At 38.6% G+C, this 20,575-nt stretch overlaps 2 protein-coding genes across 2 annotated transcripts in view; one reads left to right on the top strand and one right to left on the bottom strand.

The window, feature by feature from the left end:
• Positions 1-574: 574 nt before the first annotated feature.
• Positions 575-12,038, top strand: LOC145985687 (glycerophosphocholine cholinephosphodiesterase ENPP6-like). The gene is made up of 10 exons (XM_083119755.1): positions 575-673; positions 1,403-1,533; positions 2,394-2,530; positions 3,248-3,428; positions 4,667-4,811; positions 5,647-5,784; positions 6,920-7,087; positions 8,286-8,406; positions 9,738-9,869; positions 11,812-12,038. Exons 1-10 carry the CDS (start codon positions 581-583, stop codon positions 12,036-12,038), a joined length of 1,473 nt encoding a protein of 490 aa, XP_082975881.1. The 5' UTR covers positions 575-580.
• Positions 12,039-18,060: 6,022 nt separating this feature from the next.
• Positions 18,061-20,575, bottom strand: part of LOC145986022 (thioredoxin-2-like) — a 35,024-nt gene continuing 32,509 nt past the window's right edge. Inside the window, exon 4 of the mRNA XM_083120194.1 lies at positions 18,061-18,205. Within this exon, the coding sequence (XP_082976320.1) occupies positions 18,104-18,205 (102 nt within the window). The 3' untranslated portion in view covers positions 18,061-18,103. The remainder of the gene's footprint in view (positions 18,206-20,575) is intronic.

Here is a 20,575-nt window from a genome sequence, read left to right as displayed (position 1 = left end):
CATGTTCCCATAAACACACGTGCGCGCGGCGGTGATGACACTCTGGATTGTGGGAAAACCAGCCAAGGATGGTCTTGACATATGTCACGGCGGAAATGAACCGATAAGAAACCTCGGTGCAACTCGGCGCAAACGACACGACACCGCGTGCTCGGGCCGGGATTTGAACCCGGGACTCCTAGGGTCGTAGCATGCCGTGATACGGCAGGGAACACCGAAAGTATGAACGTCGTCTAGTAATAATAATAATATTTATTAAAGCAGGTGTGTTTCGGCCTCCTTCGACCTCTGGTATGATGTGTAACATATTACACAGTTCAATTTAACTTCTTTGTATCGTGTCAACTTACGGTCATCTACAATGGAAATTATAGAAAAAATGCTAATGCTATTATCAGGTTTAATGCCGGCCAGCCTTATGCAAAAAATTAGTCATCCCATACAAACAGACGATTTGTAGGCGGTGATTTCATCTGAACACATGGTGCATACACTGTACATATAAAATTTTATGTGTGTGATAAAAACAGGAGCAGTTTTATTGTTATTGTTTCACGCAAAGGAAGGTTCTCGTTCTAAGATGTGGAAGAGATCTCTAGTTGGTGACAAGGGGGAAGATGTTCTTAATACCATTCCATTGCAGCTCACCATTCAGATGCGATCTCTCGCGAACGTAAGTGAACAGTGGCGAAATATATGGGAAGCCTTAGGTTGTGTTTGCTCGTTCAAAAGCAGTGTAAAATTGGCAGATCAGTTACACTACACTCTGGTGGAAACTGTATAGCTTTGATTGATTGATTGATTTTGTTTATTTTACTTCGCTTTTCTGCACTTCTGGCTAATCACGAAGATGTGTATCAGTGAAGTAATGATAATGTTGATGAAGGGACACTCGCAAGGAACACCTATGTCCATGCCGAGATTCGAACACGGGAAATTGTAGCTACAAACACTGTGGTTAACAATCTACGCCTGTAGATTGATTGATTTGGTGTTTTAAGTCCACTTTATGCACAGTAAGGCTAATCGGGTCTGGACCTACAGTTTAAAGTGGGATCCGAACCACTATGTGCCTCCATCGGGTATTGATTACAAGGCGAATCCATGTTCGATACTCATTGGAGGCGCATAATGGTTCTCGTCCCACTTTAAACTGAAGGTCCAGTCCCGATTAGCCTATCTGTACATAAAGTGGACTTAAAACTCAAACTGTGTGTGTCTGTATGTGTGCGTGGACATAGTAAATGTGTAAGTCTAGAGGGGAACTCTTGGATGTCATCTGGTGCTCAAAGAATAACTAATCGAATATTGACAACAACTTAATCGTTTATAGTTTCAATAGTCTTTAAAAATTACGCACAAAGGATTCTATTGCATTCATCCTTTCATGTCTATTCTGCAGCTTCTGAGAATGTGGTGGTACTTCGGCATTGTCGCTTTCATTGGACACTACACTGATTCGCTACCGAAGGGAAAGTACTGTTACCTCCCGAGAAAAACACACTATCCTCTTCTCCTCCTAATGATAGACGGGTATGTATTCAACTTCTTGTGTGTTGTAAAAATACTCCTAATGCTGCTTGACCATAAAAAAATATTTTTTTGTTGTACCCTATGTAACGGTAGCTCAAAACAGGCATTTTTTTTATTTGGTTTTGTTTAAAAATGGCGGCTATTTTTGTTTCTGGCCTTTGCAGACAGTTGTGATAAATTAGGTAACTCGGCTAAGAAAATTCATAGAAACATTGTTTTCAGTACATTTCAAGCTTCATTTTATGCCCTGTACGTGAAATTTGCTCCAAAACTAATATTCACTTTTCTACAAAACTCAAAGTTTAGGGTTTATTTTAGCAGAGAAGGAACGTAATATCAGAGCTATAATTATTTTTAGATGGAAGATATACATCCAAATTTTAAGCAGAAAATATTTGAGCTCTGTAAATGGTTTTTTTCTCTTTAAGTTATAGCTCGTTGGAAATGCTCGTCTTTAATTTTTTTCCTTCAAACTTTGAGCCGCGGTATTTCGAATGGGAAACCTGGTAAAATTTGATATTTACAGCGTGAAGACTATGAGGGGCACCTGTTATAAAATTCAGTTTCATATGCCATGGATAACAAAGTTACCACGGGAAAAGGTGCTCAAAAACAACCAAATTTACGTTGGTAGTTATGAGAAAGGAATATTTACGTTTTAATAAACCAGCATGTAATATTTATTAGTTACACCATACGAGTGTCGTAACAAGCCCATTACTGACCATTAAGGTGTGTAAGGTAGAGGTTTGTTTATTTTGCTTTTAGGTTTATAAAATAAAGTTATCCAAAACCTCTAATTTTTTTCGTTCTACAATGAATAATTAATTCACTATTTTCTGCTGTTCCTTTTTCTTCAGTTTCCGTTGGGATTATTTCGATCAGATGGAAAACACGTCGGCTTTCAATATTATCGAAGAGAACGGAGTGAAAGTGAAATATGTAGAACCACTGTTTCCTTCCACGTCGTTCCCCTCTTGGCTGTCGATTATAACAGGTAATTTTGAAAATAATAATTTTCCAATATTCATCGATCTGATAAATGTGTCACAAAGAATAGTTACGATTAAAAACGTTAGCACACAATAAATTGCGTTTATGGAATGTATTAAATTCTCTGAATTCGACAGTGTGTTATTTTATGTGCATTTATTTGTTGTTTGTCTTTATCCGCATCAGCTGATTTGTGTAATAAAAATAAAGCAGCATATTATTTGAGATTCGATAAAATATATATTTAAACTGTGTTCAATGTCATGTTTAAAGAACAATTTATTGGATGCTTTAAAACTTGGTCGACAAGATTTATGTAAAGTACTAATGTTTTCAATTTTTTAATTTTCCCAAAAAGTAAAATTTTACGTAGAAATTTCTGAGGAAAATTCAGGCTCCACCAGGACTTCTATGCAAGTGTGTGTGTATTTTTGGAGTGCAATTGGGCTTTAGCCCCGCAAATGTACTGGAATAAAAAATATTATAGTTATCATTACTTGCTGACTTTAAAATTTTCATTTTGTATTTGTACTATTGTCATGTAAAATCTTTCCCAAAAACATGATCACAAGCAAATATATATTTTTCAAAATTAAATAATCGACTTCTGTTGTGAGATCGTAATGTAGAAATCTGAAAATGTTTACTCTCCCCCACCCTTTACCCCGCATGCTGTATAACAGGCATAATGAATACAATTACCAATTCACATTTATTTCAGGCGTTTATCCAGAATCTCACGGCATATTGGACAATTATGTTTACAACAAGACGACCAAAATGGGCTACGACCTAAGCAATTTCCAAATGGCGATAGAATCCATTTTCTGGTACAACATTGAACCCATTTGGACAACAGCATCTAGAGAAGGTTTAAGTGTGGCTATGATGAACTTATCAAGGTAGGAGCTCATAGAAATAAACCAACTAATTAAATAATTAGTATAAACTTGTTTGGTGTTTTCTTTGCACAGGAAACCTTTTCTTTTAGTTGTATTTACAACTTTAGTCATCTAGATTCAGTAACGTGTCCAGATGAGATATTAGGGGGGTCATACTTCCCCCTCACCCTCGTTTTTGAATAGAGAAGAACGCCAAATGCAAAAAGATATAACAAAGTATAGGGCTATAAGAAAGCATAAGCAAACCTAGGGCCATCCCCTCCCGCCCCTCCACATGTAATTTCTGGAATCTTCCGCACCATTGACAAGATTTATGTACGTGACTCGAAATTATGTTTTAGTGATCAAATTGTTCTAATGAACGTTACGCAGGTTAAACTGGGTTTTCTTGAGATTCATCCCCACTTTACAGCAATCTGTGGAACGACGCTGCGCATAACGGTAGAAAACGAGATAACCATTGTGGGCGGAGCGAAGCAGTGCGCAGTGATTTGAATTTTTTTTATTTGAATTGATGTTTTAGTCCACTTTATGCACACATAGGCTAATCGGGACTGGACCTACAGTTTAAAGTGGAATCCGAACCACTGTGCAATGTGCCTCCACCGGGTATCGAACCCGGAACCCCTTGATTGCAAGGAAACGACGTGCAGTGCTCAGTGGTACGGCTGGTAGCTCGTTCGCGTTTTCTTCTCCATGCAATCCCTTTCCCTCTCACGCGTTCCTTGCTCGAGCCCTATCGAGTCTTCACTTACCCAAGAGAACTTGTTTTCATCGCCTGCTCCACACAGTGCATGCGCTTGTGGATTGCAGCGGTACAGCAGTGGAAAGGAGTGAGTGAGCGGGACAGGAGGCTTCGTCGGTCGCGTTCGGGCCGTGGGAAACCTCTCCTGATTCGTGCGGAACAGAGCAGTGTGGCATTGTAATGATGGCAGAACAGGAGCTGGTTCCGTGAAACGGGGAGGGGAGCAGTATTTTCCACCTCTCAACGCAAGCGGTTCCCCCACTCCTGCTGAGAACCTTACTGGCCTCGAACTGAAAAGTGCAGACGGGAATATCGTACCGCAAGAAGCCCTCTCTGACCTCTACAAGATTCTCAAGCCTGGTTTGATGAATAAAAGTATATTTTTAGTGATTATTTTCATAGTTTTCTTTACTACAGACCCTATATATAAACAATATATTATTATTATAATCATCATCATCATTAGACACTTAGTCAACTTTCGTTTTAACAGATGTACAGTACACGAAACCAATGGGGAAGTACCAGAATTCTGCAAGCAAAAGAATTATCTCAATACGAACGTACAATCCAAAGCGTACAGGGAAAGTTTGTATTCAAACATTAAGCAACTTGAAAATGGATCAGATTTCGTTGTTGTAAGTAGATTCTTGTTATATCTGATTCTAGATGTTAAGTTTCACGGTTTCGAGTTATATTTTGGAGCAGAACGGCGACACTCTACAACCCCCCCCCCACACACACACACCATACAACATACGCACATAGTATGCATGTACCTAGGTATGTATGCATGTGTCTTTATTTGTTTATAATTTACGGAACAGGTATTACAAAAATATAGAGGGAAGAATTCTAGGAGATATTTAACACTTGATAACCTACAAATGAATAAAGATGCACACAAAAGGTTTTTACGTTAGGAAGTTGAAGTAATCTTCGCAAAATGTATATAATTACATTACATCATTGAAGAATATGCTGCAATTATTGGTCCAGTACATATACTACTGTGATTTTTACTTTATGGACCTTACATATATTTGAGTGGATTTTGAGTTCTGACATTGCGCAGAATCGATTGTGTTGATACTTAATTTTATAGAAAAAACATTAATTCAGATTAATATCTGAATGTTTTATGTAGTCTACATGGAAGGGTCTTTCTTTTATATGCACACTTTATACTGAGCAATTTTTCTCTCAAATACAGCACATTTGATATGAATGTGCAATTATAAACACAGGTGTTCATTATCATTCATAATAGGCAAATACAATTATGTTATGAACAATTCTCATAAAAGTTAATTATAATTCACATTTGATTGGTCCTTATCCAAAAACACTAACCAGAGAAGGAACAGTAGTGATGTATAAAATAACATTCAGATGCCTAAATTTATAGCTTTATGTATATTGCGTCGTGTGTGTCAGTGTGTGTAATTTTTTGTAGATCCTTTATCTCTGCAGAGCTACTGGGACTACATAGACACAGTTGGCCACTTCCAGGGACCCGATTCAGAGGAAATGGAAATTGCATTGGATCACTTAAACAAAATTTTGATGGAACTTCTGCAAAATTTAACGAGAGCAGGTCTACAGAAAAAGGTACAGTTTACTCTAAGAATTCTTTTTTAGGGTAACCTTAGTTATGCTATTAGTGTATTATTATATTGTAAACACAAACTGACATATCCAATATCACAGCATGTAAATACAAACAAGTTATTCATGGACGAAATAAATCTATCTATGTTTATGCTTTCGCTGACAAAGGTAAATACAATTCAAAGCGTTTCAGTTTAACTGCAATGATTGGTATCTTCAATCTTCCTTGATCCTTGCAAAAAATTTGATATATTTCTAATGTCTTCAGAGAAAAAGAAGGTTGTTGGAAATGGGTCTCTCGACGGAGGGAAAAGTATTCATAGTTGAGCATTATTTCCGCTCAGACGGAAGCGGTCGTGAAGGTGAACCGAGTTTGAAAAAGGTGACTGGTCTATATGCAACCCAAATGACAATCGTCCACTCCACATGCCCTAACCTAACCTAACCTAACCGTAGGTTTCCTGATAGTTATGCAACCCAAAAGCACGATTGTTATTTGGGTTGTATATAGACCAGTCACTATATTGTAACATGTCTTCTACTTTTGTTCATCTTTTCATTTCAGTACTGTATATTTTGACGCATACTGTATTAGGATTACGAGAACTAAATTTTAAATAGAAGAAGTATATGTGAAAAAACTTCTAAGTTCTAATCAGTAAAAGCATTCCAAATTATGACCAAAACCAAAATTTGTATTTTTGAAAAATAAATATAAAATAAATACATTATATATTGTTTTTAATATCAAAGATAAATCAATTCTGCCCACGTAAAATATATTTGAATTTTTATTATTTGCATGAGTAATATGTTACTTCCAGAAATTCAAACGCTCTTGTAAGTAATAACTACAGCAGGGAAATCAGCAGATCATCTTAAATGTTACATACGAGCTGGTTTTAGTTTTAAGATTATAATGACTAGTAAGCAATGCCCCCTACTTTTTGTCTCCGCACTATGCCCTCTTAATGCTAAGCCTCATCTACCAACGGAAACTAAACTGTTCTTGCCCCTCCAGTTTTGGCACCCAATCACTGTTACTGCTAGTAGCTAAGTCTAACCAAGATGGAACAAAATTATTTTTCTACTGTTTATGGAGTAATTGAACTCTCTCTTTTGATACTCTCTAAAGGTAAACGTTATCATACTATCCGATCATGGATTGAGCAGCGTGGGACCAGAGTCGTCAGTGATTGATCTTGATCTCTCGGAAGTATTAGATGTCAATGACATTGAGAAGGTCGTAGGATTCGGTGGTATAGCGGGCATTCATGCCAAGTCACCTGAGCAAGCAAAGAAGGTAATAATACTGTGATGTCCCCCTGTAATTATCTGGGGGTTGAGAGACATTACATGAGTTGCGTAGTTCAAATCGCCAAGATTCTCAAGCATAGAGACACTTGGTTCATATTTTCATACATTGAATACATAGACAAATAATATTTTAAGTTCTAAATTAGCTAAACGATCCTAGGAGTAACTGTTAGAAGTTAGAGATTATGTAAGATCATCTTAGCAAGTATGAAGTGCTTTACCTAAGCTCTGAGACACAGCCAGCGCAGTCCTGTGACGGGCAGCTATTTTTCTGGACAGGCATGCTGTTTCCTACATTGGGAGGTTCTTATAGCAAAGTGTCATCCTGTCTCTGACCTTCCCAAAGTCATTCAATCCCAGTGGCTCTTTATGTCTAAGTCCACTTTCTCATGTTTGCCCGTGTTGGGTTATCAGAGTATCCCATGTTTGGTTCTTGGGCAATTATCCTTATTTAGTTACCACATGATTCACCACATCTCTCTTTCTAGAGATCCTTGAACACGTTGTGTTTATCATTTGTGCAATAGTTCAGCTTTTATGGTTTAGGCACTCCTCTTTAGCCAATGGTCTGGACTTATCTGTTTGCTCATCCCTCTGATTCGCAGAAACACTGTTATACCGTGACATCTGTATGGTGAAAAGGGTTTCCAGTTGGTATCTACCAATGTCAAAGAGCTCTGGCGTTTAATGAAGCAAAGATTACCTAAATGACTCGTTGTAATGGTGGTTTGTGGATCCATCTGTTACACTACTATACTTATCAAGCATTTACATAAACGATAAGTCAATAGTGATACATGTTTTATTGGATTAAATTACAAGATTAATTTTAAGACTTAACCGTGTGAATTGAAACAACCGAAGAGTCAGTCTACCACATTGTGGTACTGGTTAGTTGAGTTGATCTGTGCTCTTGGATAGCTTATGAATGAGACGAAAACTGTTCAACAGTGTTTTTCAAATGCAAAGTTTTTAATAAGAGCATTTATCTTTTACATTTTACAAACAGTATTGCTGGACTTTCAAAAGAGAGATTGTATTTGAGAGTCAAATTAGTATTTTTATTATTTTAACTCGTGATCATAAGTTTTCCATGAAATTAATCCAATTTAACTACTTATCAAATTCTCAATAAATTATACTTTGATGCTTGTTTCTACCGTCATTATTATTATTAATTGTAGATGCACAAAGCCTTATTGGATGTAGAGGGATTGGTTGTGTACCCAAGAGATGGTGTTCCTTACAATTTTCACTTCAGAGGCGGTGACCTGACCCCTGATCTTTTGGTCGTGGCCGAAGACGGTATGTTAACCACGCCAATATGTCACAATTCTATGCCACATACTCTTACATACTATACGGTGCCAGAGTTTCGGTTTTAAGTCCATTTTGTGCACAGATAGGCTAATCGGGACTGGACTTGCAGCATAAAGTGGGTTCGTGCCTCCAACAGGTATCGAACCAGGACCCCTTGATTACAAGGCTTCGACGTTAGCCAAAATGGAATCCAGGGGCGCGTATGGGGTGTAGGCCTAACTTACTATGAGGGGTACGTTCATTTATATAATCGATAAAACACCGTCGTTTGTATATTTATTTATCTTCATACATAGTGACTCATATTATTATCATTATTATTACAAGTAGTACAATCTTTTGTAGTGAAAAATTACACTTACGTTTATAATATTGTTTTTGCATCTTTGATAACTGTGCAGTAGATGTATGGCTCACACACAATAAAATTGTATTGTTAATATCTATCCAACCTCGTATTATATGTGCCATAATAGTGTATAACCAAAATATTGACTGCTAATTGCGACTAAACTTACACCATGTTACACTTTCGACATCTTTATCGCCACCGGAAATGGGAAGCTTTATTATAAATGTGCATTACAATAAACTTTCATGCTTAATTTATTATATTATTTTTATTGAGGGTGCTCACGGGGGTTCGGACCTGAAAGCAAGGGGTGCGCAAAACCCCTCTGGAACTATGGAGTAGCTAGTATTGCGCAGCCAAAAACATAAGAAGTAAAATAATGCATGTACTCGTATGTATGCTTTACAAATGGTTGGAACAAAAATGCAATAAATAGGAATAAACACCAATATTTATTTCTACAATAATCTAATATAAAATAACAGAGATTTTTTCAGATATCCTTACACAGCCAACAAGCATAAACTAAAGGAAAAAAATAAAAACGTGAAATATCACATTTTCTCTCTGTGCGACGCAAAAACTCACATAAATATTATGAACTGACTTGTTTCACTAGAGTTACGCATTCTATTCAACATTTAGGGAAATACAAAACAAGTGAATTTTTATATTTAGCGAAACGATCTTAACGTAGATTGTCTTATTATTATTACTTTTGCCGGCCCCCGTGGCGGAGTGGTTAGCACATCGCCCTACGGCGCCAGGGGTCCCGGGTTCGAATCCCGGCCTGAGCATGGATGTTTGTGAGTGTCCATTCATTAATTTCATCATGTCATCACTCATCCCCATCTTCGCAACTTGGCCAAAAGTGGCACAAAAAGCGAAGTAAATTAAAGCAAATCACTCAATCAAGCAATTATTACTTCTATAGTAATGTATATATCACTTTCTTCTCTTCCAGGCTATCATATAGCAGCCTTTAGACCTCCCTTGCAAATCCCTAGTACCGACAAGTACCCTCCTTTGAAGGGGAACCATGGTTGGATGTCGAGTAACAGCGATATGAGAGCCATATTTTTTGGAATTGGACCAAGTAAGTACGGTTCCAATTCGAAGACGTGTGTGAAATCTCAGTGGTATGTTGAGATTCACCGCCATCCTCACATGGACTCGGTGGACGGGTTCGAATCCTGGTCTGGTCGTGAGTGTTCTGTGTGAGCGTCCTTTCGGCAGTTTCACCTAACCATCACACCCTCGTCGTTGTGATTAGCCAAAAGTGGCAGAAAGGCGACTTAAAGAGACAAACTTACAAAGACAAGCATTCTCACAAAAATTGCAAAGCTTGTAACGTTCCGACCATACATAACCATTTATATAATTCAAAATGCACTGCATCGATTTTAAATGTTAAATCTCGCTAAAATTTTCAATCAATTATTACGTAGCTGGGATGAAAACATGAATTAAAGCAATTTGTACGTAACATTTACAGGAAATGTAAAGTAAAATAATAATAACAATAATAATAATAATAGATGAACTGATGAACGCAAGAGATACATATGGCTACTATTTATGTTTATCTGATTAGTAATCTAAATTAAATGACGTTTGAAATAATGAAAAAATGCGTAGAACAACACAAGGGGCCCTAATAGAGGATGACGCTATGCACTTTGAATGAAACAGTTTCGCATTTGACTGTCGACGGGGCAATTCTCATTCCCTCCTTCAACTGCAGAATAAGTTCCGACTGCCCTATCTGTGCGTAAAGCGAACTTAAAACAATATGATGTATTGTAACAGAGATATGAGAGCCATATTATTTGGAATTGGACCAAGTAAGTACGGTTCCAATTCGAAGACGTGTGTGAAACCTCAGTGGTATGTTGAGATTCACCGGCATCCTCCTGGTCTTGGCGTGGGTGTCGTCCTAATTGTAACTGGTCTCTAAATTTTATGTGATACCCCTTGAAAAAATACCCGAACTTACCATTTTTAATCGTAAATAAACCTTTCTCCTAAAAAAGAACATGTACACTACACAACAAAACTTTTTAAAAACGTTTCGCTCTTCCTAACTGAATATTCCTAAGAGACAAACTTAATCTTGTAAATATGGATAATCTTCATCTCATGGCAGTAACTATTCTTTAACAACCATTTTCGCTAGAAAATAGATTTTCTTGATATCTGTTTTGTTTTAAACATGTACTTAAAACACTGTTTGAAACATATAAACATAGTTAAAATATGAATGTTTAATTTGTTTCTTAAAGAAAAAACAAAAAAAAAAAACACCATCTTCTTTCAACCCTGTACAACGGCAACTTCTTATAGTGTATGGTCAGGTTTTAATTACTTTTACCAGTGTCCTCCCGTTTCGGCTTATCCCATTTCGCCTCATTGCGTTTTCACCTCTCCCAATACAATTTCAAATGATTTATGTGGCACGAACTTTCTAAGGCGAAACGGGCCATCCCATTTCGCCTTACACACAAAAAATTTCCCACCTGAGAATATTATCGACTTGAAGGGTAATTCATAATGGGAGCGCAGAGCTTGTGATGTTGCCTACCTTGGATCCCATTGTCCTGTCGGGGGAAGAAGTACTATCTACATGTGGAACACACGAACACGATTCTACTCCAGGAACGATCGCAGGTAGAACACTTCTGGATAAGATGAAGAAACGTGTGCTAGAGGAGTCACTGACACCTGTTCCAAAGGTGTACAGGTACGTGTACGGACGATTATTTTTACGAACAAATTGTAGGTTAGGTTAGGTTAGGTTAGGTAATAATAATGACCCTTCATGTCGATAATATTCCCTGGTGGGAAATGTTTTGTGTGTAAGGCGAAATGGGATGCCCCGTTTCGCCTTAGAAAGTTTGTGTCACATAAATCATTTCAAATTGTATTGGGGGAAGTGAAAACGCAATAAGGTGAAATGGGATGAGGCGAAACGGGCCGTAATCCTTTTACCATAAGAAAAGTCTAACTTTGTTACAACAAATATCCATGTTTATTTACAGATTTTAAGAAAGGACATTCACATCCTCCGATTCGAATAATTGACGACTATCAAATATTTCCGTTACTTCTTGGCATAAAACCTATGCCCAACAATGGAAGCTGTGTTCGTGTAGAAGACATGTTCGTAGGACTGCTTCGTATCTCTTCAGAAGTGGCTGACAATGAAACGGAAAGTTCTGAAGAAAATGACGATGATGATGAAGACAAAGATGATGAAGATGATTGACATTTGTAAAATTAATCCAATAAAAGCACAGTGTAGTGAAAATGCTATGTTGATCGAGTTTACTGTCACTTTAGATACTCGATCCAACAGTAGAATTTTGTTATTTAACTTCCTTTTAATGTTATTTTAGTTTAAACGAGACAATGAGGGTAAGAGGTGATAAGAATATATTGATAAAAGGACAGGCAAAGACTCAAACCTGTAACTTTTGATGGTCCTCCCCGATGGAGCAGTGCTAACGCTTTTGCCTTGCTATCAAGGGGTCATAGATTCGATCCCCAGTAGCGCACATTGTTAAGTTGTTCGGATCTCACTTTAATCTCCAGGTTCAATCCCAAGTAGACTAACAGAGCATCAAGATCAAATTGTCTTTTAAACTTTTGATTGCAAGGTTGTGAGCCGACTAGGGGTGTGCGGGACAGAACGTTTTTGGTCGGGACGGGATCGTGACGGGAAGTTCTTTTAATCTCGACTTTCGGGAAGGAAAAATTCGCCATTTCCCGACAAAGTCGGGAAATTTTCGGGACGGGAAATGTTCGAAATTTCCCGAAGCTCAGAAAATCTCGAATTCTACACGTCATTTTCAACTTAAGTAATTGTTTTTGCATTTCTGGAATAAAAACAAACAATTCGCGATAAGTTCCAGACACTTTCAAAATGACAATACGGTATTTCCCCGACTGTTCGGGATCCCGAAAAGTCGGGATGGGGACGGGAATTTTTTTTCCCGATCCCGGTCCCGACTTTTCGGGATCCCGCACACCCCTAGAGCCGACCAATCAATACTGTTACAAACAGTATTTTTTTTTTTTTTTTGTTTCTTTTTTGTGATTGTGTATGATTCTGTATGCTTGGGTTTCTTCCATGGTTCTGTGTAGCTTATAAGAGCCAATAAGGTTTGAACTTTCAGCCCTCCCCCATGCGACGCGGGAGGAAGTATAAATATGGCCTGTGTCAGAGGACAGGAGAGTGTGTTTTTGAACTGGATAGCAGAAGGGAGAGCGATCTTCGGGCTCCAGTGGCCTCCCTTGAGAAAAAAGCATCCCGAGGCAGTTCTGCCGATGCTCAGCTTTCCACTTGGCAGTTCTGCCGTGGGACTCACGTTAGAGGAATGTAAATAATGTAACTTAGAGAATTATTGGAAGAATCCGAGCCTTGTTTTGTTAAATTGTAAATAAATGTATAAAGCCCATTTCTGCGAGTTTTCAGAAATCACCCTGCAACATTAATTTCAGTAAGTTCTTGCCTGTGATTGATTCTTTGGTTCCGAGCGCTCTGGTGAGGAACGGGATGGGAACCCAGGACTAACGAGCCTATTTAGTTGTTTATTTGGGTTTTTCCTACCAGAAGCGGCCCGGTAAGGGTGGAGTGTTGCGGAACAATACGCTCAGCTAATTATGCGACTATGGGGAAACTATTTCGACGCCAACAATGGGTACAGAAAATAATGCAAGGGTAACAAACAGGCCGAGGATTCTTCCAGACGACATTAGAGTACAGTTACCGACTTTTAATGGGGAAACAAAAGGGATGGAAGTTTATAGTTTTTTGGATGAACTGGATGCATACAGGGATCTTTTGGGCATAAATGAAGAGGAATTATTGCTTTATCATCTTCCGTTAGCGTTGAAAGGAGAGGCGAAGGAATTCTTTCATTTTGCAAGCCCGTTTGAAGGATATGTGCAATTCAGGGATTTGTTGCTCAAGAATTTTCATGGTTTGGATCACGAACGGGAATTAGAGCGATTCTTGGATTCTCGCTTTCAGCTAAAGAGCGAGTCATTGGCAGTCTATATTCGCAAGATAGATAGATGGTTCGAGAGGGCAAAATCCACCGCTTCAGTCGAAGAGAAGGTTAATTTTATTCGGCGTAAATGTAACCCTGTGTATCGTGAGAGATTAAGATGTCAGAATTTCAACAGCATGAAAGAGCTTCACGAGTATGCTTTGAAGCTACAGGGAGAGATGTTGGAAAACGCTACGTTTCGTCAGTATGAAACAGAACAAGAAATCATTAACTTTGCCTTGAGAGGCGCCACACCTCCTCAGTCCGAGGGAATGGTAGCCGTTAGAGGGCCGAGTAGCGCCGCGGGGAAGGATCTGCTACGTGTGCTCGACCCTGGGAAATATTCTAGGTTAGGGAAGGAACCCCCTGCTGTTTCGAGGGAGAAAAAAGCGACTACTGACCACCCAAGAATGTCTGGCAAAGAACGCAAGTGTTACGTTTGTCAATCAACTGCACATCTGACGAGTTTCCACAAAGCTGCAAGGAAAGATAATGTTTCAGAGTCAAAAGAACGTCATGGACAGGGCGTGGCAGTGAGACGCGCCTGTAGTTCGACAGTAAAGATGTCAAATAGTAAAATTCAGGAACCTTTCGTTTTTGGAGAAATAAATGGAATTCAGATCCCTATGTATATGGATACCGGGGCTAATATATCCTGCATGAGTTTGTCTTTATTTCGGAAATTGGAAGGAAAGGGGGCGAAATTACGTCATAGCAAACTGAATGTGCAGTTAGCTGAAGGGAAAACAACAACTGTGGGACACGTCTTTTTCAATGTAACTTTCTATGGTCAACGGGTCCGAGAGAAATTCTTTGTTTTGGAGAATCCCCAGAATGACCTGATCGCCGGTAGAAGTTTTATGGCCAGGGCGAAGATTTTAATTGCACCCGCGTTGAACGGTTGGGCTTTTCTGAATGAAAGGGACGATATTATTCCCTTTGATACAATTGGGAAGAAAGAGAAGAAAACTAGTAACCTCCTGTCTTCCACTGTCATTCACGTAGAAGAGAACCGCGACAAAGAAGTGTTGCAAACTCCCAGAACCGAAAAAGTCAGGGAAAAGAAAGGGTTATCGGCGAGGAAAGGAAAAAAATCATATTCCGATTAGCGTCCTGAAGGATGTGAATGAGAAATTCAGAAAGTTCCAGGAAAAAAGGAAGAGAAAGAAGCCTACTTGCCTGGTAAGAGAGGACTCTGGTTCGAGTCCCGGTACTTCGGCTGCGCGGGAAACGGAACAAGAGAAAGTAACCTTAGTGGACATTAAGGAAGATGTAATGGCACTAGCTACTTCGGAGGATGATGGACGGAACAGCGAAGATGAAGAATTGTATTGCTCTGTTTTCTTCAAGCGTCTTTTGAGAGACAACCCTGACACCGATTCTGTTTAACTCCTTGGTGATGTAACACCTGTGCCTCGGGGCGAAATCAACAATTGCACTCAATCAGCAATAGAACCTAATGCAAAGAAGTTGGAAGTAAATGAAATAACAACCGGCAATATAGACTTGGAAGATAAGCGATTATGGGCAAGAGAGCAACAGAAGGACCCATATTTGTCTTTGTTAATTGCGTGCCTTAAGGGAAAGGAAGTTCAATTGGATGAGAAATTGAACAGGAAAGTTTTCGATTTTCATCTGAGCACTTCTTACCTGGATGAAGATGGGATTCTCTACAGAAACATAGAAGAAGGGACGGGGATGTTTCCCGTGTTTGGACAGCAGCAAAAGATTTCGACACCGGATTCGTTGAAACCGGAAGTGCTGCGAATATCCCATGACGAAGTTCACGCCGCACATCCAGGAGCAGCTAAGACACTGTTCAAGATTTTGGAACAGTTTACGTGGAAAAATGTTTACTCTGATGTTAGAGATTACTGCAGATCATGCCTCACCTGTTTGAGATACAATCCAGATTCTTGTAAAAAGATGGGATTCATGAGAAGTCGCAATCAGCCACGTCCAGGGGCGAAATTGTACGGAGATTTGTTTGGACCATTTCCGACCAGTTCTAGGGGGCGTTATCGCTACGTATTTCTCATTGAAGATTCTTTCACGAGACACATATTTTTGTCACCTTTGACAACACTGACGGCTAGGACCATTTCCAATGCATTACTGAAATATTGTCATCTTTACGGTTTTCCATCGATGTTTACCAGTGACAATCAAAGTGTGTTTCGTAGCCGCTTGTTTCGTCAAGTACTCAAGACTATCAACTGCAAACCCGTTTACATTACTCCATACAGTCCACAAGCAGATCTCGCAGAAGCAGCAACTAAGACAGTAAAGAGTGCGATAGCCAAGTTTTGCAGGGAACACAGAAAATGGTCAGAAACTTTGGATTTGATCGCATTAGCAGTAAACAACCAGGTGAAAAGATGCCCGAAGCGTGACGTACGGTTTCTGGTGGAAACGAAAGGCGCCGGGAAGAACGGTCAGCTGACCCAGAGACACCCCATGGAGTTTCGGGGGAAACAGCTGGGTAGACCATAACAAACCAGTCTTTTCTCCTTTGCCGCATCCCTAAGAAAAGAGTTTATTTAAAGGGACAGTTCTAAGTGAAATCTCCATTAGTTAAAAGTTTATTTTTATTCGGAGGCACATATTTACTCGCGAGTGTTTGCACTTTCTGTAGTAATTAAACAGAGAAGTAGCGCGAATCCACGTGCTGGATATTACTCCTACCCTAGGAGTAGATGGGAAGAGGTTCGATCCCAGAACCTCACAAGAAGGAAGCCGCCTGGAAGAGGACGTCCTTGCCATGGATGTCAAACAGCCCACACCTGGAAATGGACTTCACGACGATGAATTAGGATGTCACCGGTTCCAGAGATCACAGGATGCAGTGAGGAACATTCGGAGAGACTTATTCCGGAAAGTGTAAAGTCAGTGAAGTGAAGTGAAGTGGACGGTGTTCGTGTTTTTCTTTCTTTCAGGCAAACCTCACCAGGACATTGGACTTACAGACTTACCTGGGGTAACCCTTTTTTTTTTCGGTGAGGGGAGTATAATACTGTTACAAACAGTATTTTTTTTTTGTTTCTTTTTTGTGATTGTGTATGATTCTGTATGCTTGGGTTTCTTCCATGGTTCTGTGTAGCTTATAAGAGCCAATAAGGTTTGAACTTTCAGCCCTCCCCCATGCGACGCGGGAGGAAGTATAAATATGGCCTGTGTCAGAGGACAGGAGAGTGTGTTTTTGAACTGGATAGCAGAAGGGAGAGCGATCTTCGGGCTCCAGTGGCCTCCCTTGAGAAAAAGCATCCCGAGGCAGTTCTGCCGATGCTCAGCTTTCCACTTGGCAGTTCTGCCGTGGGACTCACGTTAGAGGAATGTAAATAATGTAACTTAGAGAATTATTGGAAGAATCCGAGCCTTGTTTTGTTAAATTGTAAATAAATGTATAAAGCCCATTTCTGCGAGTTTTCAGAAATCACCCTGCAACATTAATTTCAGTAAGTTCTTGCCTGTGATTGATTCTTTGGTTCCGAGCGCTCTGGTGAGGAACGGGATGGGAACCCAGGACTAACGAGCCTATTTAGTTGTTTATTTGGGTTTTTCCTACCAGAAGCGGCCCGGTAAGGGTGGAGTGTTGCGGAACAATACGCTCAGCTAATTATGCGACTATTTCACAGAACATAACATACTTATGTGACATACATATGGGGTTATTATTATATATATATTATTATTTTTTTGTACAACTGAAGCGACTATCTACAAGTTTCGTATGAAGAATGTGAAAAATATGAGATGAAACTTTCAATCTAGAGATTGAAACGACACAAATTCTATATAATTTTGTTTGTATTGTATTTACTTATACCTTACCAGCAGTGGCGTGCCCAGGATTTTCAAAAGGGAAGGATTACATACATAATTTTTTGTAGTTAGCCCTCATATTGCCATCTTTTCCTACCTTTGACGATCTCTTTTTTAGGAATACTGGGTCAAAGGGGAGGGGTTTATATCCCTCTCCAACCTCCTTTGGTCACGCCACTGCTTACCAGTTTACAGTTTGTGATGAGAGAGTACAAGGACCGATTACCAGTGCAAGGCGACTCCATATGCCTGTCATTTTAGAATGCAATACTGATTCTGAATCGCTTCTGCATTCAAAATAAACATTACAACAACTGATTCAATGGAAAATTTACAACTTAGTGTTAACTTAGTATCTAGGTTGAAATTAAATTGAATAATTCGTTACTAAACCTTTTATTTTGGTTCCCGCAGTCTTAAATTCCAAGTATAATTGTGAAAACAAAATCATCTTCATCTATTTAGCGGAAGCAGTTGACGTGGCCACTTGAATACCTTTCTTGACCTCCTGAAGCTTCTTCATAAAATCCTCCGCGCTCGATCCACAAAATCCAGCTACCTTAAAAAAGAAATAAATAAACACACATGTTTTTTTGTAAAAATATTTAGAGGTAGCAATTAAATGTAGTTCGAAGGAGTATACAGGATATAACTAAAGCCGCTTTTTGTCCTACATGAACTAATATTAAGTATAGTTATGCAAATTGTATATAGATATACAGAATATGGAAATTACAAATGTATGTAATTTTAAAAAAATATTATTATTATTATAATTATAACAACAAAAATAAAAACAATAATAGCAGTAATAGTAGTTGTATTTACAATATTATAAACTCAACTTATAAGTGTAGAAAGGAAGAGGCTATTTGATTGAACAATCCGATTTGCTTACACTTGAAACAAAGCCAAGAGGGGCCTATACCCCAATTTTTCAGGTGTGATATGCTCTGATTTTTAAGAAATTCTGAATTTCTAGTGTAGAAAAGACGAGGGCTCAACAGATAGATTTGCCCATACTTAAGATAATGGCAAGAGGGGCCTATACCCCAATTCTTCAGGTGTGGAGGTTCGGGTTTAAGTCCTCATAAAATGTGAAGCCTCCCCTGATGGCAAAATGATAATATTGTTGTCTTGTAAACAAGGGGCTCTGGGTTCGAGTCCTGATAAAATATTTAAGATTGAAATACATGTGGCAAAATAATATCTCTACAAGTGAGATTTTGAGAATAATTACTGCTAGTTGATAGCCCCCAGATCTGAAACCCTGGTAAAAAATGTTTTACAACAATATATTGTACAAAAACTGAATTTCTCAATTTTCTTATTTTCTCATGTTTTATAACCACTCGCTCAATACAATAGAAGAAGAGCGGGTAGGCATAATTAATTGCCTCCATGCCTTGCCGGCACGCAAGAGATAAAATCTACACGGCTAGATGGGGAGCATTAATGATTTTTCTGTGCGATTCACTGAAGGGGCCATTAATCTTTCTGTGCGACAGGGAAAAAGTGTAACATGTCTGCAACATGTAAAAGTGTAACAAAGATTATTGAGATAAAAAATACATATTTTCACACAGTGGCAATGAACTGCCCCTCTTCATGCTGAAAGCAATTCTATTCTGATAATATAAGCCTAGGCAAAGACTTGGAAAATATTATGACAGAAACAAAATCCAATTTTGTCTGTATCAAGGTCTTCAGAACCCAGTAAAATGTGGGCATATTCTATTTGGAGACGTGTTAATATTGTGGCATTGTAATCAGGGGCTTTGGGTTTGAGTTCTGTATAAGATTGAAATATATACAACTGCCCACACATAAGATATTAACTGCTAGCTGATAAACAGTTGAGGTTTGTGTGTTGTACAACAGGATAATAGAGCAAATATCTTCTAGAATTGCTCTGTGACCCTCTCATTTCTTACATCATAAACATATGATTTTTCACCTATGAGAATAACACTACATATGGTGTCATCAGGTAATGCCTCATGAAATTCACAGATAATTTTAATATTTGTTCTGTCATTCACCACAACTTGTTTCCTTTTTGAAGCATTGATTACAAACATGGGTCTCTGTGTTTTGAATTCATCTGGTGTGTAATACATGTCAGTATTGCCTGTAGTGACCCTTTTGAAAGCCGAAAATGCCTCATATAATTTGAGGAAATCATCCTTGGACATGTCTAAGTTATAATTTTCTCTAGGAAATACCTCATTTCTGCCATTTTTAAGATAAATGTTCTTGATGTTGCAGTTATCAAATTTACTTGAATTTTTTTCCTGATTGTTGTGTCTCCCAGTTTGAAACAGTACCACTACAAAATCAGGCATGTCGTATTGTATGCTGGAGAATGAATTTGTAGCATCAAACTCATAATATGTACCAGATGCGGGCTTCTGTACACATTGATATGTATAAAATTGCAGAGGAATCTGTGGATTTTTTATTATATCTGCTTTGTATTTAAGAGCATAACTGGCCTCGTATTCAACAACAGGGATTCTTAACTCCATAGTCTGAATAATGCATTTGCCCTCATCAGGTAGGGTATTAGGCAGAGCTTCCCCTGTAGAGTTTATTGCACTGTACCTCATCAAGGCATTATTATCATTTGCAGCTCTTCTAAATGTAATTCTTAACCCACCCTTCCACATAATTTCTTTGTAATCTGAGAAGAATCCTGGCAATAGGCGCATAGGGAACAGCACTGTGTGGTTTTTAGATAATATCTTATCACCAGCCTCAAATCCACCGATTTTGTAGTATGAAGCCTCGGTTTTGGATAATTTTAATGTGGCCAAAGCTGTGGAGGTAATGCCGGGATAATCCACTCTGTTTATAACAACGCCATGCTTTCTGATCTCAATTTCAGAGAACAGATGAGGCACAAAATTGTCTACAAGTCTTATATTTG

The sequence above is a fragment of the Lepisma saccharinum genome, chromosome 3, assembly GCF_977018435.1.
Source record: "Lepisma saccharinum chromosome 3, izLepSacc3.1, whole genome shotgun sequence".
Lineage (NCBI taxonomy): Eukaryota > Metazoa > Arthropoda > Insecta > Zygentoma > Lepismatidae > Lepisma > Lepisma saccharinum.
The sequence above is the reverse complement of the archived record's forward strand: the minus strand, read 5'-3'. Positions and strand labels throughout refer to the sequence as shown.